This window comes from Nicotiana tabacum, chromosome 24, assembly GCF_000715075.1.
Source record: "Nicotiana tabacum cultivar K326 chromosome 24, ASM71507v2, whole genome shotgun sequence".
Lineage (NCBI taxonomy): Eukaryota > Viridiplantae > Streptophyta > Magnoliopsida > Solanales > Solanaceae > Nicotiana > Nicotiana tabacum.
In genome coordinates this window covers 50389889-50409800 of record NC_134103.1, presented here as the reverse complement: position 1 = coordinate 50409800, position 19912 = coordinate 50389889, and the positions used below count along the sequence as shown (strand labels likewise).

Here is a 19912-nt window from a genome sequence, read left to right as displayed (position 1 = left end):
GCATGCGTTGGAATACCCAGACCTTATACCACCGCATGCGTATCAATATCACAATATATCACAATTTGTACCTTAAGTGCCCAAATAATTCAACTTGCCAAAATAAATCAACAACAAGAATTTTTTCACAATAAAGAGCTCACGGCCCAATCACAATGAGTACAAAATCTCACAAAATATTTAGGAATGAATAACTCAGCAAAAATAATATTTCACAAATTAAACACCTTGCCTTAATATCAAAATTTTAAATGTAAAATACTTCATTTTAATAATATTTAAATTAAGAAATCCAACCTTCAAATAATGCACAGAACAAAATAAACAGAGTTTCAACTAAATAGGTAAAAACACTTAGTAGGAATAGGTCAGGCAAATTTAAAATACGAAAATATATTAATGATGATGAATATAACAGAATAAAATAATTTAGTTAATATGCAATAATGATCCACACAATTAAAAGACATAATCTTCCATATTTAGCCCGTGTACACACTCGTCATCTTATGTATACGATTTTTAACACATCAAAATTTTTATATCAATACGAGACCTAAGGGGAATTTCCCCCACACAAGGTTAGACAAGTCACTTACCTCGAACCAGGTAATTCTTTACTCTACTATGCCTTTGTCTCATGAATTGGCCTCCGAAAGCCTCGTATCTAGTCACAATTAATTCGATTCAATCAATACAAATTATTGGAATTTAATCCATATGAAAATATAAATTTTCCAACAAAATTCGAAATTTAACTCAAAAATTGCCTGTGGGGTCCACATCTCGGAACCCGATAAAAGTTATAAAATATGAATTTTCATTCAACCACGAGTCCAACCATACCAAAATTACTAAATTCCGACCTCAACTTGACCCTCAAATCTTCAATCTAAACTAAGAGGGTTTTCACAATTTTCCAACTCAAATCACCAATTAAATGTTAAAAATAACTATGGATTCGGGTAATTTGACCAATATTGAGTTAAGAACACTAACCCCGATATTTTTCTTGAAAGATCGCCTCGCCCGAGCTCTTAAAATCCAAAAATGAGTCAAATGGCCAACCCCTGAATTATATGTTCTATCCAGGTATTTTCGCATTTGTGGGCCAATTGTCTCTTCTGCGGAGTCGCATTTGCGACCACATTTCCGCTTTTGCGAAACAGCACTGGACAGCTTCCTTTGCACCTGCGGACAATGGTCCGCTTTTGCGCAACCACAGGTGCGACCTCGTTGTCAGAGCCCCAAACTCGGGGAGCGCGACCGGCGCTCAACCGAGTGAACCTGGCCGAGCAAGCCTGTTAGATTTCCTTCTATCCAAACTCATCCATGAATAAAGAGGAGATGCACTCCATTAATCAAACACTGAAAAGATTTCAGTAACAACTCCCATTTCATTTCCATTAGCAGCTTCATTCTTAATTTCCAAAATATTACAAGTTTATAGATATAATAAAAAACATGTTTGCCAAATACCAATATTTCTGGTTCAATTCCCAAGATTAGACTACCACCCACAACCTGTCTACGGAGCCTCTAAGTACAACACAAGAGTAGTATAGAAGTGCCGACAACAAGGCCCCGGCTATACCTCAAAACACAATGTACAACTCGAATGACATCAGGTCCGGAATAGAGTAGGGCTCACCAAAACCTGCTGAGTAGAGAGCGACTACTAACGAGGACCAAAGCTGCCCGCTGATGAACCACCTGCATCCATTAAAGATGCAGCGCCCCTAGCAAAAGGGACGTTAGTACATATGGAATAGTACTAGTATGTAAATCTAACTGTCCTCTTTCAAAATAGAATGCCAATGTAAGAAAGAGAAAATCATGGAAATAACAATCAACAATCAATGGTATTCAAATGCCAAGTTAAAACATAATAATTTCCAAAATATGAAGATAACACTGTGAAGTGATAATCAAAATATGATGATAATATTATTTTTGGTTGGAAGATCTTTAGCACCAATATACCACTATTCACAATACCATTGTTCACAATACTAATGCTACCGTACTTTTAGCATGGAGTCCGATCACGATCCGATCGGCTAGGCCATCTCATTAGAGACATCAACCACAATCACTCTCAATACCAATACCACCGTACTTTTAGTACGGAGTCTGATCATGACCCGATCGTCTAGGCCATCTCATTAGAGACATCAACCACAATCACAATTTCAATTACAATTTCCAGCACAATCACCACCATGTGTGCGGCATGACATCCAATCACGACCCGATCGGCTAGGCCGTCTCACCACAATGCCGTGTGGATCGACATCATCCTTTTCTATTAATCAATCTCATCCCAATTAAGGGAAATAATTTTATCACATCAATCTCATCCCAAATTAGGAGAATGATCACAATCCACTCCTACACCGGCACGTGTAGTTTCGGGGTTAGGTTATTTCAACCTACCCTTCCTCGGTGACTATCGATACTCCCAAAAATATTATTTTTATTTTTGCACACAAAGGTAACATAGGTACAAATGTATTTACCTCATCATCTTTCACGTTGTATGAATCTCCACTAGTATTTTCAACCAATAACAATAATAATATTCCCTTGGCTCTTTTGGCCATTTGCAATATTCTTTATTCAAGGCACGGTGGCCGTATTTGATATTCCACACTTTCATTTCTTCTTTCTCATGTATCATCATCATAAATATCAATATATATAATATTCCTGAAATCACAATTTTAAGTTCATTAGAAATGAACAATTTAAGCACAATAGATTTCTTTCCAAGAAATGGAGTAAAATAATTGGCAATTGATGCGCAAGTTAAAATCATCAACAAGTAACACACCATTTATTCTTGAAATACTTTTCCCCAAAACGGACAATACACAATTTCCACTCACGAATATGTAAGAACGCAAAACACATTGAAAATACTCACAAAGCATAGCATTTGTTGAAACAGCCACAAATGGACATTGACTTGAGTACAAAAGCTTTTAGGCAATTCTATTTTCGAAGTCAATTTGGAATAGTTGAATCAAGGCTCATTTCATAACCTTTCTCACATCATTTCATTTCATTGGCACCATTGGCCGCAAGTATAATTTTCACTCTTGGCACGTTGGCCACACTTTATATCCCCAATTCACTTATTTCACTTCCAACCATCTTTATAGATTATAAACAATAAGACATTTCCAATCAAGACTTTAGGTGCACATATGAGCAATTAAGAGTCTTAAGCATATTGAGATTTTCTCACACAATTTGGCATCATAAACTTCATTTGAAACACGACTCAAAGACATAGCATTTTAATACACATATCATTCTTGAATACATTCCCAAAGGATAACATAACGTGATAGGAACATTCAGAACACGTTTTGAATACATAATTCTCGACACTTTGTTTATTCGGGACAATCGAATTTATTGGGAATATCTCGGAACATAGAATAAGCAACTTGAGACAACCATACTTGAAACTTACGGGGACATCATGGAATTCATTTCTAAGAGAGTAGTTTAGCCAACATACCTAGAATTCATCCCTTAATGATACTACAACGATCCACTACACTAAGCAACTTCAATCCACAATAACAACATCCAATGGGACCAATATTAGTAACAAATTCCATGATTTAGGCCATATAGACACTTTATCAAACACCTAGTAGGCATGAATCTCTACATGTCTTAACCATAGATTTAGTTCATCCAACTATTACCATTTACCAACAATTTATCCCACCATCATTCTTAAACAATTCTTAACTGCCAACATCGTATACATGACCATCCATCCACACCCAACCAACAAAATTCCATCAAATAATCACCTTTAAATCTCTACAATGGTTATGTATTTAAATTGGGAACTTATAGCTTCCAATCACTATACCATAATTTATAACACATATTTCATACATAAATAATCACCATAGATTAATTGGAGATGGTAGACATACCTCTTGTAGTGAGACCCTTGAAAATCCCAACTTGTAGGGTTCTTGACCAATTTGGGAATTTGAATGGAATTCTATGAATCTTCAAAATTAATCCTAGTTAATATAGGTGTTTAGGAGTAGTAATCAACTCAAAATACTCCAAAAACATTACCTTAGTCCATGGGAGGGAAGTGTTTGACGGATTTCCCTTGATATGCAAGCCCTAGCTCAAAGAAATGACTTAACCCCTCTCTCTACCCGGACTTGGGGATATTTAATAGGCTCCTACGTGCGCGGCAGCGCACCTGGGCAAGTGGCCGTGCATCTGGCCGCGCACACAAGGCAGAAACTCTCAAATATGCGCGACCGTGCATCTGGGCGCGCATATGATACAGGTCCAATAAAATAGCCATAACGTTTTGTATACATATCCAAATGACGAATGGTTTGACGCGTTGGAAACTAGACTCAGAGGGCTTTAATTTGATAGGTAGATCACCTCGTAAGTCTTTATAGTTTGGTAGAAGCATACGTTTGAAGTAGGATATTGTGCGAATTGGGACATCCTTTCCACTTAATGTATCCAACTTGTTCCACACAAGTTCTTGCCATTCACAAAACTCCTTAGTATGTTCCAACACACCTTAAACATATATTTTCATTTCAAAATGATGTGGTTCTATCCCATGGGTCTCCTTTAATACTCGAACACGTTATTCCCAAATACTATTGGGGCACCATAAAATCTTAAATCATTAGGAAATTTTAACGGGGCTTTACACTCGCCTCCCGCTTCTGCGCAACCTTCGCTTCTGCGGTTTGTTCCATCGCAGAAGCGGCTTCACTTCTGCGGAGCTCTTTTCGCTTCTGCGACTCCAACTGGGCATCCCTTTGTCCGCTTCTGCGAGCCACAACTCGCTTGTGCGAGTCTGCACCAGCAGTCAGTTCCTCCGCTGGTGCGATGACACCAGAAGCTGCAAATTGCAGAATTTGCCCAAGTCCAAAAATTGATCTGATTTCGACCCGGATCTCGGGGTACTCGGGACCCCGTCCGAATATACCAACAAGTCCAGTAACATAACACGGACCTATTCGAGGTTTCAAATAACATCAAACAATATCGAAATTGTGAATTGCAGTTCGAATCGCGCTTATGAGTTTTCAAGTTTCAAATTTACAAAACTCGTGCCGAAACGTATTAAATCAAGTCCGATTGACCTCAAATTTTGCACATAAGTCATAAATGACATAACGGATCTATTCAAATTTCCAGAATCGAATTTCAACCCCGATATCAAAAAGTCAACTCCCTGGTCAAACTTCTAAACTTAAATTTCTATTTTAGCCATTTCAAACCAAATTTAACTACGGACCTCCAAATTTAACTACGGACCTCCTCGATCGGATGATCCCTCCACTGTACTTTTACAGAAGCAATGCTCTTCGATCTCAACTTACTAACCTGTCTGTCCAAAATCACCATACAGAGCTATTGGAATCATCAAAAATCTATTCAGGGGCCGTTTTCACATAAGTCAATATGTAGTCAACCTTTTCAACTTAAGCTTTTAACCTTGAGACTAAGTGTCTTAATTCATTCCGAAATATCTCCAGACCAGAACTGACTACCCCGGCAAATCACATAACAGTTATAAAGTAGAGAATGAGCAGTAAATAAGGGAACGGGGCTACAACTTTTAGAACGACTGGCCTGGTCGTTACATCCTCCCCCTCTTAAACAAACGTTCATCCTCGAACGGGTTTAGAATTATACCTGGAGTGGTGAAAAGATGAGGATAACAGCTGCGCATATCATGCTCGGTCTCCCAAGTCGCCTCCTCGACCGGATGACCCCTCCACTGTACTTTTACAGAAGCAATGCTCTTCGATCTCAACTTCCTAACCTGTCTGTCCAAAATGGCCACTGGTTCCTCAACATAAGATAAATTCTTGTCCAACTGAACTGAGTTGAAGTCTAACACATGAGACGGATCGCCGTGATACTTTCGGAGCATGGAAACATGGAACACTGGATGGACTGCAGAGAGACTAGGTGGTAGTGCAATTTTGTAAGCCACCTCTCCAACTCTCTCAAGAATCTCAAAAGGTCTGATATACCTAGGGCACAACTTGCCCTTCTTTCCGAACCTCATAACACCCTTCATAGGCGAAACCCGGAGCAAGACCCGCTCACCAACCATGAATGCAACATCACGAACCTTCCGATTCGCATAACTCTCCTGTCTAGATTGGGCTGTACGAAGTCGATCCTGAATCAACTTAACCTTTTCCAAAGCATCCTGAACCAGGTCAGTACCCAATAGTCTAGCCTCACCCGGTTCAAACCAACCCACTGGAGACCGACACCGCCTATCATATAAGGCCTCATACGGAGCTATCTGAATGCTCGACTGGTAGCTGTTGTTGTAAGAAAACTCCGTAAGTGGCAAGAACCGATCCCAAGCACCCCCAAATTCCATCACACACGCACGAAGCATATCCTCCAATATCTGAATAGCGCACTCGGACTGTCCGTCCGTCTTAGGGTGAAATGTTGTACTCAATTCCACACGAGTACCCAACTTTCGTTGTACGGCTCTCCAGAACCGTGATGTAAATTGCGTACCCCAGTCAGAGATGATAGATACCGGTACGCCATGAAGCCTGACAATCTCGCGAATGTAAACCTGAGCCAGTTGCTCCGAAGAGTAAGTAGTAACCACGGGAATGAAATGAGCTGACTTAGTCAATCTATCCACAATCACCCAAACTGCATCGAACTTCCTCTGAGTCTGTGGGAGCCCAACAACAAAATCCATAGTGATCCGCTCCCATTTCCATTCTGGAATCTCTAACTTCTGAAGCAATCCACCCGGTCGCTTATGCTCATACTTCACCTGCTAACAATTTAGGCACCAGGAGACATACTCTACAATGTCTTTCTTCATCCGCCTCCACCAATAGTGTTGCCTCAAATCCTGATACATCTTTGCGGCGCCTGGATGAATGGAATACTGCGAACTGTGAGCCTCCTGGAGAATCAACTCACGCAAACCATCTGCATTAGGCATACATAGCCAGCCCTACATCCGTAATACACTGTCATCTTCAATAGTGACTTCTTTGGCATCAACGTGCTGAACTGTGTCCTTAAGGACAAGCAGATGGGGGTCATCATACTGACGCTCCCTGATACAATCATAAAGAGAAGACTGAGAAACCACACAAGCCAAAACTCGGCTCGGAAATATCCAATCTAACAAATTGTTTGGCCAAAGCCTGAACATCCAAGGCTAAAGGCCTCTCTGCTACCGGTAAATATGTTAAGCTGCCCAAACTCTCCGCCTTACGACTCAAGGCCTCAGCCACTACATTGGCCTTCCCGGGGTGATAGAGAATGGTGATATCATAATCCTTAAGCAACTCCAACCACCTCCGCTACCGCAAGTTAAGATCCTTCTGCTTAAACGGATGTTGTAGACTCCGATGATCGGTATAAACCTCACAATGGACACCGTACAAATAATGCCACCAAATCGTGAAAGGCATGAATAATAGCTGCTAACTCAAGGTCGTGGACCGGATAATTCTTCTCATGTACCTTTAACTGTCTGGACGCATATGCAATCACCTACCGTCTTGCATCAGCACTGCCCGAGACCAATACGCGACGCATCACAATACAGAGTATAATACCCTGAACCTGTGGGCAACACCAATACTGGGGTTGTAGTCAAAGCTGTCTTGAGCTTTTGAAAGATCTCTTCACATTCCTCGGTCCACCTGAACGGAGCACCCTTCTGAGTCAATTTGGTCATAGGTGCAGCAATAGAAGAGAAACCCTCTACAAATCGGCGATAATACCCTCTCAAACCAAGGAACTCCGGATATCCGTAGCTGAGGACGGTCTGGACCAACTCTACACTGCCTTAATCTTCTTCGAATCTACCTTGATCCCTTCGCACGAAACTATATGACCCAAAAATCCCACTGAATCAAGCCAGAATTCACACTTTGAAAATTTTGCATACAACTCCTTTCCTCTCAAAGTTGAAGCACAGTCCTCAGGTGTTTCTCATCATCCTCCCGACTCCTGGAATACACCAGAATGTCGTCAATAAACACAATGATGAAAGAATCAAGATAGGGCTGAAATACACTATTCATTAAGTGTATAAATGTTGTTGGGGCGTTGGTTAGCCCAAATGACATTACAAGGAACTTGTAATGACCATACCGAGTTCTGAAGGCAGTCTTTGGACTATCTAGTTCCCGAATCTTCTACTGATGATATCCTGACCGCAAATTAATTTTTGAGAACACTCTAGCACCCTGAAGTTGATCAAATAGGTCATCAATACGTGGCAATGGATACCTATTCTTCACTGTAACCTTGTTCAATTGGCGGTAATCAATACATATCCGCATAGAACCATCATTCTTCTTCACAAATAAGATAGGAGCACCCCAAGGCGATACACTAGTCCGAACAAAACCCTTATCAAGCAGCTCTTGTAACTGCTCTTTTAATTCTTTCAATTCTGCTGGGGCCATACGATATGGTGGAATAGAAATGGGCTGAGTGCCCGCTAACAAATCAATGCCAAAATCAATGTCCCTGCCGGGTGGCATACCCGGAAGATCTGCTGGAAATACATTAGGAAAATCCCTTACTATAGGAACTGACTCCACGGTAGGAGTATCAACACTAACACCACTCACATAGGCCAGATACGCATCACACCCCTTCTCAACCATTCGTTGAGCCTTAAGAAATGAAATAACCCTGCTAGGAACATGATCCAAGTTACCTCTCCACTCTAGCCGTGGTAGACCTGGCATAGCCAACGTCACCGTCTTGGCGTGACAATCAAGGATAGCGTGATAGGGAAACAACCAGTCCATGCCCAAAATAATATCGAAATCCACCATACTGAGCAATAATAAATCAGTTCTGGTCTCAAAACCACTGATAATAATCAAACACGACCGATACACATGGTCAACAATAATAGATTCACCCACGTGTGTAGATACATAAACATAAGAACTCAAAGAATCACGGGATACGCCCAAATACGGGGCAAAATAAGATGACACATAAGAATAAGTGGAGCCTGAATCAAATAAGACTGATGCATCTTTATGATAGACCGGAACAATACCTGTGATAACAGAATCAGATGCAACTGCCTCTGTCCTAGCAGGAAGGGCATAATATTTGGTCTGGCCTCCCCCTCTAGGGCGACCCCTACCTGTCCGACCTCCGCCTCTAGCTGGCTGTGCAGGTGGAGTGGCATCTGGTGCAGTAACCATGGCCTGAGAAGCCTGAGGGCCCTATGGAATAGGTGGGGCCTGAGAAATCTGTGGAGGTGCACCCCTCTTAAGTCTGGGGCAATCCTTCATGATATGACCAGTGTCACCACACTCAAAACAAGCCCTCGGAGGACGTGGCTACTGGGACTGGCTCGGGCCTGATCGACTGGACTGCCCGCTGAAAGCACCCCGTACAGGAGGTACAGTAGATACTGGTGGTGCATAATATGGAACCTGGGGTATGGGAGTAGCCGGAATACCGCTGGAATCTGGAAGTGCTGAATGAATAGGACGGCTCACGTAGCCTCTACCATGACGGGCTGCAGCTGGGGCACGAGAACTGTTATATGTGCCAGAATCCTAAGGTCTCTTAGCTGACTCTTCTCTCTCCCGAGTCTGCATACCATCTAATCTACTAGCAATTGATACCACTTGTTGGTATGTGATGTCCATCTCCAGTTCTCGGGCCATACTGAATCCCATACTAGGGTGGAGCCCCTCAATAAATCGACAAACCCGCTCTCGAACAGTAGCAACCAAGGCTGGTGCATGCCTAGCCAAATCACTGAATCGGACTGCAAACTCTGACACGGTCATAGAACCCTGGTGCAACTGCTCAAACTCTGCGCGCCATGCATCTCTAAGACTCTGAGGAACATACTCCCTCAAGAACATATCCTAAAATTGAGTCCAAGTGAGTGAAGCTGCCTCATCTGGACTATCCAACTCGTATGCCCGCCACCACTGGTAGGCCACTCCTCTAAGCTGGAATGCCATGAAAGAAACTCCGCTAGAATCCACAATACCCATAGTACGGAGAATATGGTGACATTCCTCAAGAAAACCCTGAGCATCCTCTGAAGCCAAACCGCTGAAAGTGGGAGGGTGATACTTCTTGAACCTCTCGAGCCTGAGTTGTTCCTCCTCCGAAACTGTTGCCCTAGCCTCGGGCCGAACTGGGACAACTGGCTGCACTGGTATAACCTCTGGGGAATGCTCAACCTGGGCTCGTGGCTCTGGGGTACGGGCGGCGGGGGTCTGTGCTCCTCCCCCGACCTGAGGTGTGGCAGGAGCAAGTGGAATCAACCCTGCCTCAGCTAGAGTGCCAAATATGCTCAAACACTGGACAAGAGTCTCTTGAAGTGCAGGGGTAGTAACAGGCGTCTCAGGTGCCTGCTCTCCAACTGGAACTACTGGTGGTTCCTCTGCAGCAGCTCGTGCAGGTACCCTGGTTGCACCACGTGGTCTTTCTTGGCCTCTGGCTCGGCCTCTATCCCGGCCCCGACCTCTTGCGGCTCCAACATGGGGCGTGGGTGTCTGATCATCGGATCCAGTTTGTGCGTGTCCTCACCATTTGTGAGAGAATAGAAAGACAAGAATTTATAATTTCGAAGTCAACAATTGCGCACGATAAGGAATCAAAAAAGTGAACATTTTCCTAACAGTTCCATAGCCTCCCGAAGATAAGTACAGACGTCTCCGTACCGATCCGCGAGACTCTACTAAACCTGCTTGTGACTCATAACACCTATGAACCTAGAACTCTGATACCAACTTGTCACGACCCCAAATTTCCTCCGTAGGATGTCGTGATGACACCTAGTCTCTAAGACTATGTAAGCCTAACAATTTGCGGAATAACTAAATATAAATCTGAAATCCAATCCTTAGAAGCTGAGTAAATAAGTACTGCAAATTAAATAATTTACAACTACCAAAACCCAGTAGGAATAAGTCACAAGCTTCTAAGAATTTATCCTCAATGTCTGTATACATCAGAGATTAAAGAAAATAAGAAAGACAACATGATAAGATAGAAGGGGACTCCGGAGTCTGCGGACATTGGCAGATATACCTCGAAGTCATGCGTCGGGCTAATTCACTGATGCTTGGTCTGAGAGAAAGTACCTGGATCTGCACAAAAAGATGTGCAGAAGCGTAGTATGCTACACCACAGCGGTACCCAGTAAGTGCCAAGCCTAACCTCGATAGAGTAGTGACGAGGTCAGGTCAGACCCTACTGGAATAATAAAAGATAGGGTGTAAAGTTTAACAATATAATAATGCTAATGACAATGGAGATGAATCTAGTAAGTAGTATGTCACAATTTAACTACACAGGATAAGGGCAAATAACACCTCGCGGAAGGACAACAGAAATTTACACTTTAAGGAAAACACCAAAATGACCAAAGGCAATGTAGCCATAAAGAAATATCAACAAGGGCACTCCCGAGGTACCGCCTCGTAGTCCCAAATCATAAATAAATTCACAATATTTCATTTCCTTATATCACCGCAGGAGCCTTCTCATTTAATTTTAAAGAAAATATTTTTTCCGAAATAGCATCCAGTATTTTAGTCACCCTTATCACACTTCATGGCTTCTAGTTGTTCCCCTACTAGCCACGTGTATCAAGCCACCCTTGTCTCACCGCATGCGTTTTAATACCCAGACCTTATACCACCGCATGCGTAAATATGTCACAATATGCACCTCAAGTGCCCAAATAATTTAATTTGCCAAAATAAATCAACAACAAGAATATTTTCCACAATAAGGAGCTCACGGCTCAATCACAATGAGTACAAAATCTCACAAAATATTTAGGAATGAATAACTCAGCAAAAATAATATTTCACAAATTAAACACCTTGCCTTAATATCAAAATTTTGAATGTAAAATACTTCATTTTAATAATATTTAAATTAAGAAATCCAACCTTCAAATAATGCACAGAACAAAAGAAACAGAGTTTCAACTAAACAGGTAAAAACACTTAGTAGGAACAGGTCAGGCAAATTTAAAATACAAAAATATATTAATGATAATGAATATAACAGAATTAAATAATTTAGTTAATATGCAACAATGATCCACATAATTTAAATACATAATCTTCCATATTTAGCCCGTGTATACACTCGTCACCTCGTGTATACGACATTCAACACATCAAAATTTTCATATCAATATCAGTCCTAAGGGAAATTTTTTTCCCACACAAGGTTAGACAAGTCACTTACCTTGAACCGGGTAATTCTTTACTCTGCTATGACTTTGCCTCGTGAATTGGCCTCCTAAAGCCTCGTATCTAGTCACAATTAATTTGATTCAATCAATACAAATTATTGGAATTTATTCCATATGAAAATATAAATTTTCCAACAAAATCCGAAATTTAACTCAAATATCGCCCGCGGGGCCCACGTCTCGGAACTCGATAAAAGTTACAAAATATGAACGTCCATTCAACCACGAATCCAACCATACCAAAATTATAAAATTTTGACCTCAACTCGACCCTCAAATCTTCAATCTAAACTAAGAGGGTTTTCACAATTTTCCAACTCAAATCACCAATTAAATGTTTAAAACAATCATGGATTCAGGTAATTTGACCAATATTGAGTTAAGAACATTTACCCCAATATTTATCTTAAAAAATCGCCTCACCCGAGCTCTTAAAATCCAAAAATGGGTAAAAATGGCCAACCCCCGAATTATATGTTCTGTCCAGGTGTTTTCGCATTTGCGGACCAATTGTCGCTTCTGCGGAGTCGTATTTGCGACCACATTTCTGCTTCTGCGAAGCAGCACTAGACAGCTTCCTTCACACCTGCGGACAATGGTCCGCTTCTGCGCAACCGCAGGTGCGACCTTGCCTCCCGTTTCTGCGCAACCTTAGCTTCTGCGGTTCGTTCCATCGCAGAAGCGGCTTCGCTTCTGCGACTCCAACTGGGCATCCCTTTGTCCGCTTTTGCGAGCCATAACTCGCTTGTGCGAGCCATAACTCGCTTGTGCGAGTCCGCACCTGCGGCCAGTTCCTCCGCAGGTGCGATGACACCAGAAGCTGCAAATTTCAGAATTTGCCCAAGTCCAAAAATTGATTCGATTTCGATCCGGATCGCATTCGGGGTACTCGGGACCCCGTCTGAATATACCAACAAGTCCAGTAACATAACACGGATCTACTCGAAATTTCAAATTACATTAAACAACATCGAAATTACGAATTGCACTTCGAATCGCACTTATGAGTTTTCAAGTTTCAAATTTACAAAACTCGTGCCGAAACGTATTAAATCAAGTCCGATTGGCCTCAAATTTTGCACACAAGTCATAAATGACATAACGGACCTATTCAAATTTTCAGAATCAGATTTTGACCCCGATATCAAAAAGTCAACTCCCCGGTCAAACTTCCAAACTTAAATTTCTATTTTAGCAATTTCAAGCCAAATTTAACTATGAAGCTCCAAATAATTTTTCGGACACGCTCCTAAGTCCAAAATCACAATACAGAGCTATTGGAATCATGAAAATTCTATTCTGGGGTCATTTTCACATAAGTCAACATCCAGTCAACCTTTTCAACTTAAGCTTTCAACCTTGACACTAAGTGTCTCAATTCATTTCGAAATCTCTCCGGACCCGAACCGACTACCCCGGCAAGTCACATAAAAGTTATAAAGTACAGAATGAGCTGTAAATAGGAGAACAGGGCTATAACTTTTAAAACGACTGGCCGGGTTATTACACACTACTAGTACTAGGAAATTTTAGTCTACTTTGCTTTGCCAAAGGGCATAACTCACCACACTCAAGAGTGCTGATATAAACTTTATTCTTGAAGTTTGCAATACGTTGCATTGCTCCAATTGCAGGGTGTCCTAGTCCTGGATGCCATAGCCTTCTACTACTGTCCTCTTTATGAACTGATGCTCCTACTGCAGGCTTCATTACTTCCTGTACTATGTACAAGCCTTTCCTCTCCTTACCAATCCTTAGACTTTTCCTATTGAAGAGTCCTTGAAATACATAGAAATCAGGGAAAAACAAAGCTACACAAGAAAGTTGCTTGGTTATCTTTGATACTAAGAGAAGGTTGAACTTGAAGTCTGGAACATGTAAAACATTTTCAAGTTTATAGTTTTTTAGGATCACTGCATCCCCTACACTTGTAATCTCTGCTTTACCACCAGTTGGTACTTGCACCTTGATGCTATTTTGATCTCTTAGTGTTCTAAAAAGTAGTCAATTGTTCTCTACATGATGTGATATGGTGTGATGCCCGAGTCAATTATCCATTCAGAGGTAAAGGTGTAGGATAGCAGTGAGATCATATCTGCCATGTTACCTGTCATATTGCCTACACATTCACTTGATGCAGGCTTTTCCAGCATGCTTAGAATTTGTTTGTACTGCTGCTCTGTGAAGAAATGACCTTGTCATTGACCTTCACATATATTTCCACCATCTCCTGCTACTGTGGAATTAGCAAAGGTCCTAAATCCACCAGTTTGTGGACTCTTCTTCTTGCTTTTAAAATTCTGTTGGTAGCCAACTATTTTGTAGCAATTTTCTTTCAAATGTCCCTTATATCCACAATGCTCACAATTATTCTAGGTTTTTTAGGTTTAAAACCTTGGTATGTCTTTCGTGCTAACATTGTTATGGGATCTCTATTCACATCAACTACACTAAGGCATATCTGACTTTCCTCTTGAGTCACAATAGCATAGGCTTCATTAACGGACACTACAGGTCTCCTTGCCAACAGATTACTTTGTTAAGTCCCATAAGGAATTATAGTAAACATTGTGATCTCAAATGCGCAACATAGGGTAGAGATTCTTCACAGTCACATGAGGGAAAAGGAGCTAAAACATCAAATTCATCCCAAAAAACTTTCATCTTAGAATAGTAAGTAGTAACTGAATCAGTACCTTGCCTCAAAGTAGCAATCTCAGTCCAGAGATGATATATTCTCGCCAGATTTGATCTATCAAATCTCTCCCGAAAATTACTCCAGACCTTCTTAGTGTTAGAAGCATAGATGATGCTTGGTATTAATTCACTTGAAACTATACTCCTTATCCACGATAGAACAATCGCGTTGCATTTCTCCCACTGCTCGGCTAATTCTCCCATGTACATGCTTTTGACGCATGTTCCATCCACAAATCCAAGCTTGCTTTTGCCTCTGAGTGCCAATTTCATCGCTCTACTCCGCAATGTATAATTTTATGGCCCTGTGAGTTTTAGAGGGATTAAAACTAGTCGAGGTGCATCTCCAACTTGAAGATATAGTGGATGGTTGTGATCCAACGATGTGACTTCATTTCATGTCATTGTCGTGAATACGAAGCTTCACATTCTTCAGTAGCTGCCGGAATCTCGCCGGAAATCAGTCTCCCTTAAGACACCCGCTCTGATACCGTGTGAAATTTATCTACTACAATTAGGGATTCAGTTCAATTTGTGGAGAGAACAGAGGGATGAGACGGAAAAACTATGTTAGCTCAAATAGAAATGAGTATATATACATGTTTATATAGCTGGTAGCTCTTCTCTATCATGTGCTTCTCACGTGACTTTAATTAACTCCGTTAACTAACTATTAACAGCTAATTGACACCTTATTAACGGCTAACTACTTCTAACTATCGGCTAACAATTGTACAACTGCTTCCATATTCCAATACAATGATCATACTATATTATAAGTGTGAAGACTTTTAGGTGAAGTTATTTTATCAAAATATCCTTCAAAAGCTAATTGACCAAATTACCCTTTACCTAAAGTCTTTCTCCTTAGCTATCATTATTTATTCTTTAAATCACTTAATTTGTATATATAGTTAAATACGCACCAAAATATAATTAACAAATTAGTTATGTAATCTGAATGTGACTACGTGAGGAAAAAATGAAGAGACTAATTAATTGCATTAATAGTTGTTCAATTAGTATTATTTTAATGGGGATGTATGTAAAGCGTATACGTTACTGATTATTTAACTTCTCATTTCCTAAAACTTGACTGTTTAATTCTTAGATTACTCTAGATGTGATTCTTGGCCTATAAATACATTTTTTTGAGAGATAAATGACTTGGTAACTTGAAAAGTTCTGCCGTCAGTGGTCGGAGATAGGGGTGTACAAAAGAAATCGATAAACCGCATAAAACCGATAATACGAGTCAAACCGGAAAAAAACCTGATTGTGATTTGGTTTGGCATTGGAAAAAAAACCCGACCATAATTGGTTTGGTTGGTTTTAAATAAAAAAAGTCAAATCGAAACCAAACCAACCCGATAGTATATTTATATAATTTTTAAAAATATTTTATACATATAAATATTTATTGTAATATAATTTATAAATATTTCTTAAACTTTTTTACAGTTTTGTCTTTTAACGTATTATTTGAAGTTTGGACTTAACATTCTTGAATGTTAAATAAATTTATAGCCTATAAATGTAGTAACTCAAACAAACTTCAAATCAATACTAATGCTAACAAAGAAATTCAATTCTAACACTAGGAATGATGATAGTATTGGATATCTATTTTTTAGTTTTACATTGGTTTATAATGAAAAAGCATGACTTAGTTTATCTTTTTCTTTAGTGCTTAGTTGTATAATTAATAGTACTTATTAACTATACTTATTTTATCATGACCTATATAGTATTTTTAGATTATGTTAATTTTCATTATTGCTTATTAATTAGCAATATTTGCTTTATGCAATTTTTTTATCTTTGTTATTGAATATTTTAGTATAATGCTGTGACTTATCTCATATTATTGTGTTATTTCCTTGAAAAATATATTATATAGTTGTATCTTACTAAGACTAAAGAAATATATGTAGCACAAGTCATGTATTTTTTGCTATGAAGACTTTATCGGGAAAAAAACCCGAAAACCTGAAAAAAATTGAAAAATCGAGATTGAAAAACCCGAATTTGTTGGTTTGGTTTGGTTTATAGATTAAAACCCGACATCATTGGTCTGGTTTGGTAATTAAAAAATCTGAACCAACCCGACCTATATGCACCCCTGGTCGGAGATGTGCACAGAGACGATAAGTGGCCATAGAGTTCTCCTCAAATATATTTATAGATCAATCTACCTTTATCTAGCTAATATCGTAAATGGATTGGCATCTCTAGTATAGCAGATTTGTAGGGTATAAAACTTTTTATTTTTGTCTTTCCTTCAGATTAACAACTTGCAGGCTTAAGTTTGGCAGCTTGCATTCAAACTGCTCAATGTTGTTTTTCTCCGTTTTTGCAATTGTTGTCATTTCAATTTTGAAATGTTCTCATGGTCTATTTTATTGTTGAAGCCTTATGCAACTATTTCCTTGTGTAAGGTTTTAAAGGATCTTTTTCACATGTATTCATGATTTTGAACGTGTGTGAATTTTCAGAATGCACCAGCAATTGTTTTGCTTTTTTGTTGCAACTTGTTTATGTTACAAACTGAAATTCATTTATTTTATCATCTCCATTTTCTTATCATTACAAGAATTTCTAAAATTTTGAAGAAATTCTAGCATTATACACAAGGTTATATTTCAAGAATAACATGCTCTAGCAGTTGGAGTCTAAGTTGCAATTGCAATGTGGATTCATTATTAGTTGTGGGTATTTGGGGACCCATCACTCATCTCTACCATCTTCCTTTATATATTTAGTTAAATAGGATCCATATTAATAGTACTTATAATTTTCCCTTAAATTTTTATTTTATGACTTAAATATATATTTTAATAATATTTATGCATTATTTTTAAAATTTTATACTAATTGATATGGATACACCGCCAACGCGCGTGCATAAAACAAATGTTATAAAAAGCGAAATTAGGATTGCTCTCGAGGTGAGGCATCCACAAAATGGTACAAGATTCATGTGGTGGAACGGTGAAGTCCTATAAAGCTTAGGTGAATAATTTACCTTTGTGTCAGCTTTATATCTTGAACTATTCATTTTGTATGCCTTAAAATTATCGTGTTGGCACTTTACTCTGAATTCTTCGTTCTTTACGTTTAAAATATTTTATTTTTAGATTTTCTTTTAAATATTTGATTATAATTTATTTAAATATGTTGTTCTATAATTGAGAATTTGTTGAATTACGATCTTATTTATTTGCATATTTTACAATGCCTAAATAGTAGTAGATAATTTTACTTTTTCTTGATTTTGTAAATTTAATGTAAATCTATTTTTAAATGTCAGTTTTATTTTAAAGATATTACTTTTATTCCCTTTTATGAACTGAACAGAAGAATTGAGATCTAACTGTAGTAACGCTAATTTCATAATTGAAGGAACCGATGGTGCTATATTTGGGGAGAGTTTTGTCAGGTTATAGCATTGGCATTATTTCTTACGTGGTATGCTTTAAATTCTTCGTTGTATGTTTCCTTCTTGGATATTCCTAGTCACACATAATTAACAAAGAAATAGGCATTGCACCCAAATTACAAAGAAAATATCAATTTGTACTACGTATGAATTTAAATTACCTCCTTTATTGCACGTGAACCTTCATGTAGGTTCCTATGTTTGTTGGAGAGATATCGCCAAATAAATTGCGAGGGGCACTATCCTCTACTAATCAGGTATAAAGAAATTTTCCGATTCTGTTTCTTTTATTTATAGCAAATTTCCTTTTTGGCTATCGGGGAAAGATTAAAAATAAAAAATGGATAGAAGTGAACAGTTGGATTTATAGTTATTTATTTAAGTACATTCTAAATCCACTCCTTCCAATTTAAGTATTGACCCAAAAATTTTATTGGGCTCTAATACCTAAGAATGGATAGAAGTGAACAGTTGGATTTATATTTGGGTATTTTTTCGTTCCTATATAATATTTTCAAACTTATTTACCAAGATAATTCTAAATTTGTATCTTAAATTAGGGAATTCAGTTATAATTTTTTTCTTTTTTTCTCTCCTCTCTTCTTTCCCTATTCTCTGCCGCCTCTCTCCATCCAAAACTCCCTTAATTAGTGTCACCTAATTAAGAAGATGTAGTCTTTAACACTTTTGATGATGATTTGAGTTGATTTCCCTTGAGTTTGGGATCTTGGGATATGTTAGAGGGGATTTTGGAGAGCTTTTGGACGAATTTTGGGTGAGAAATGACCCGAAATGAGGCTGAAACCTCTTTTAAAAGAAGTAAGGTCGGTGGGCCGTCTCAAGTGGGTCCCAACAAGAGCTGCTTGCACAGTCTCGCGAAAACACGAATATCTCTCTACTCCGACGTTGTATCGACGGACGGTTTAATGCGTTGGAAACTAGACTCGTGGATCTTTAATTTGGTGGTTAGATCACCCCGTAATTCCAAGAATATTGAGAGAAAAACTTAATAACATTAGACCTAAATTTTTAGTAAAATAATGAACGTAACTTGCGACAGCTTTTTTCGACTTTTGTTTCATAACTCGCTTAGCTTCAAAACTTAACACACGACTATCATACGACTAATACCTCATAACATTACCTTCTTGTCATCTCAAGCACCCTAGTCTCACCCCACAAGTACAGGTTAAAACATTCCCAACTTCCCGACTTTCGACGAAACTTATTTTCTTCGATTCGATTAGCTTTTTAACCTTCCAACCCTCTCGATACTCCTTAAAATTTGTTTTAACCCATCATTATCTTTGTAAAGGTCCTTCAATTCTCTGACTCATTTTGATTCACTTAAGATGAATTTTAACTTGAAAGTACGGGATGTAACAGTTCCATCACGAAGCAAACCTATAAGGTTAATGTTATTACTTTAAAGATAAAAAAAGAAATGAAACATTAAAAAAAATACCAAAACTTAAGGTTTCTTA

At 38.9% G+C, this 19912-nt stretch overlaps 1 protein-coding gene across 7 annotated transcripts in view; it reads left to right on the top strand.

The window, feature by feature from the left end:
- The window catches only part of LOC107817836 (sugar transporter ERD6-like 8), a 100191-nt gene that overhangs the window by 38925 nt on the left and 41354 nt on the right, over positions 1-19912 (top strand). For 6 of the 7 annotated variants that reach the window (XM_075247282.1, XM_075247281.1, XM_075247279.1 and 3 more), the window contains 2 exons: positions 18392-18457; positions 18620-18685. In XM_075247282.1, the coding sequence (XP_075103383.1) occupies positions 18392-18457; positions 18620-18685 (132 nt within the window). The remainder of the gene's footprint in view (positions 1-18391; positions 18458-18619; positions 18686-19912) is intronic. The other variant, XM_075247280.1, reaches the window with a different exon arrangement.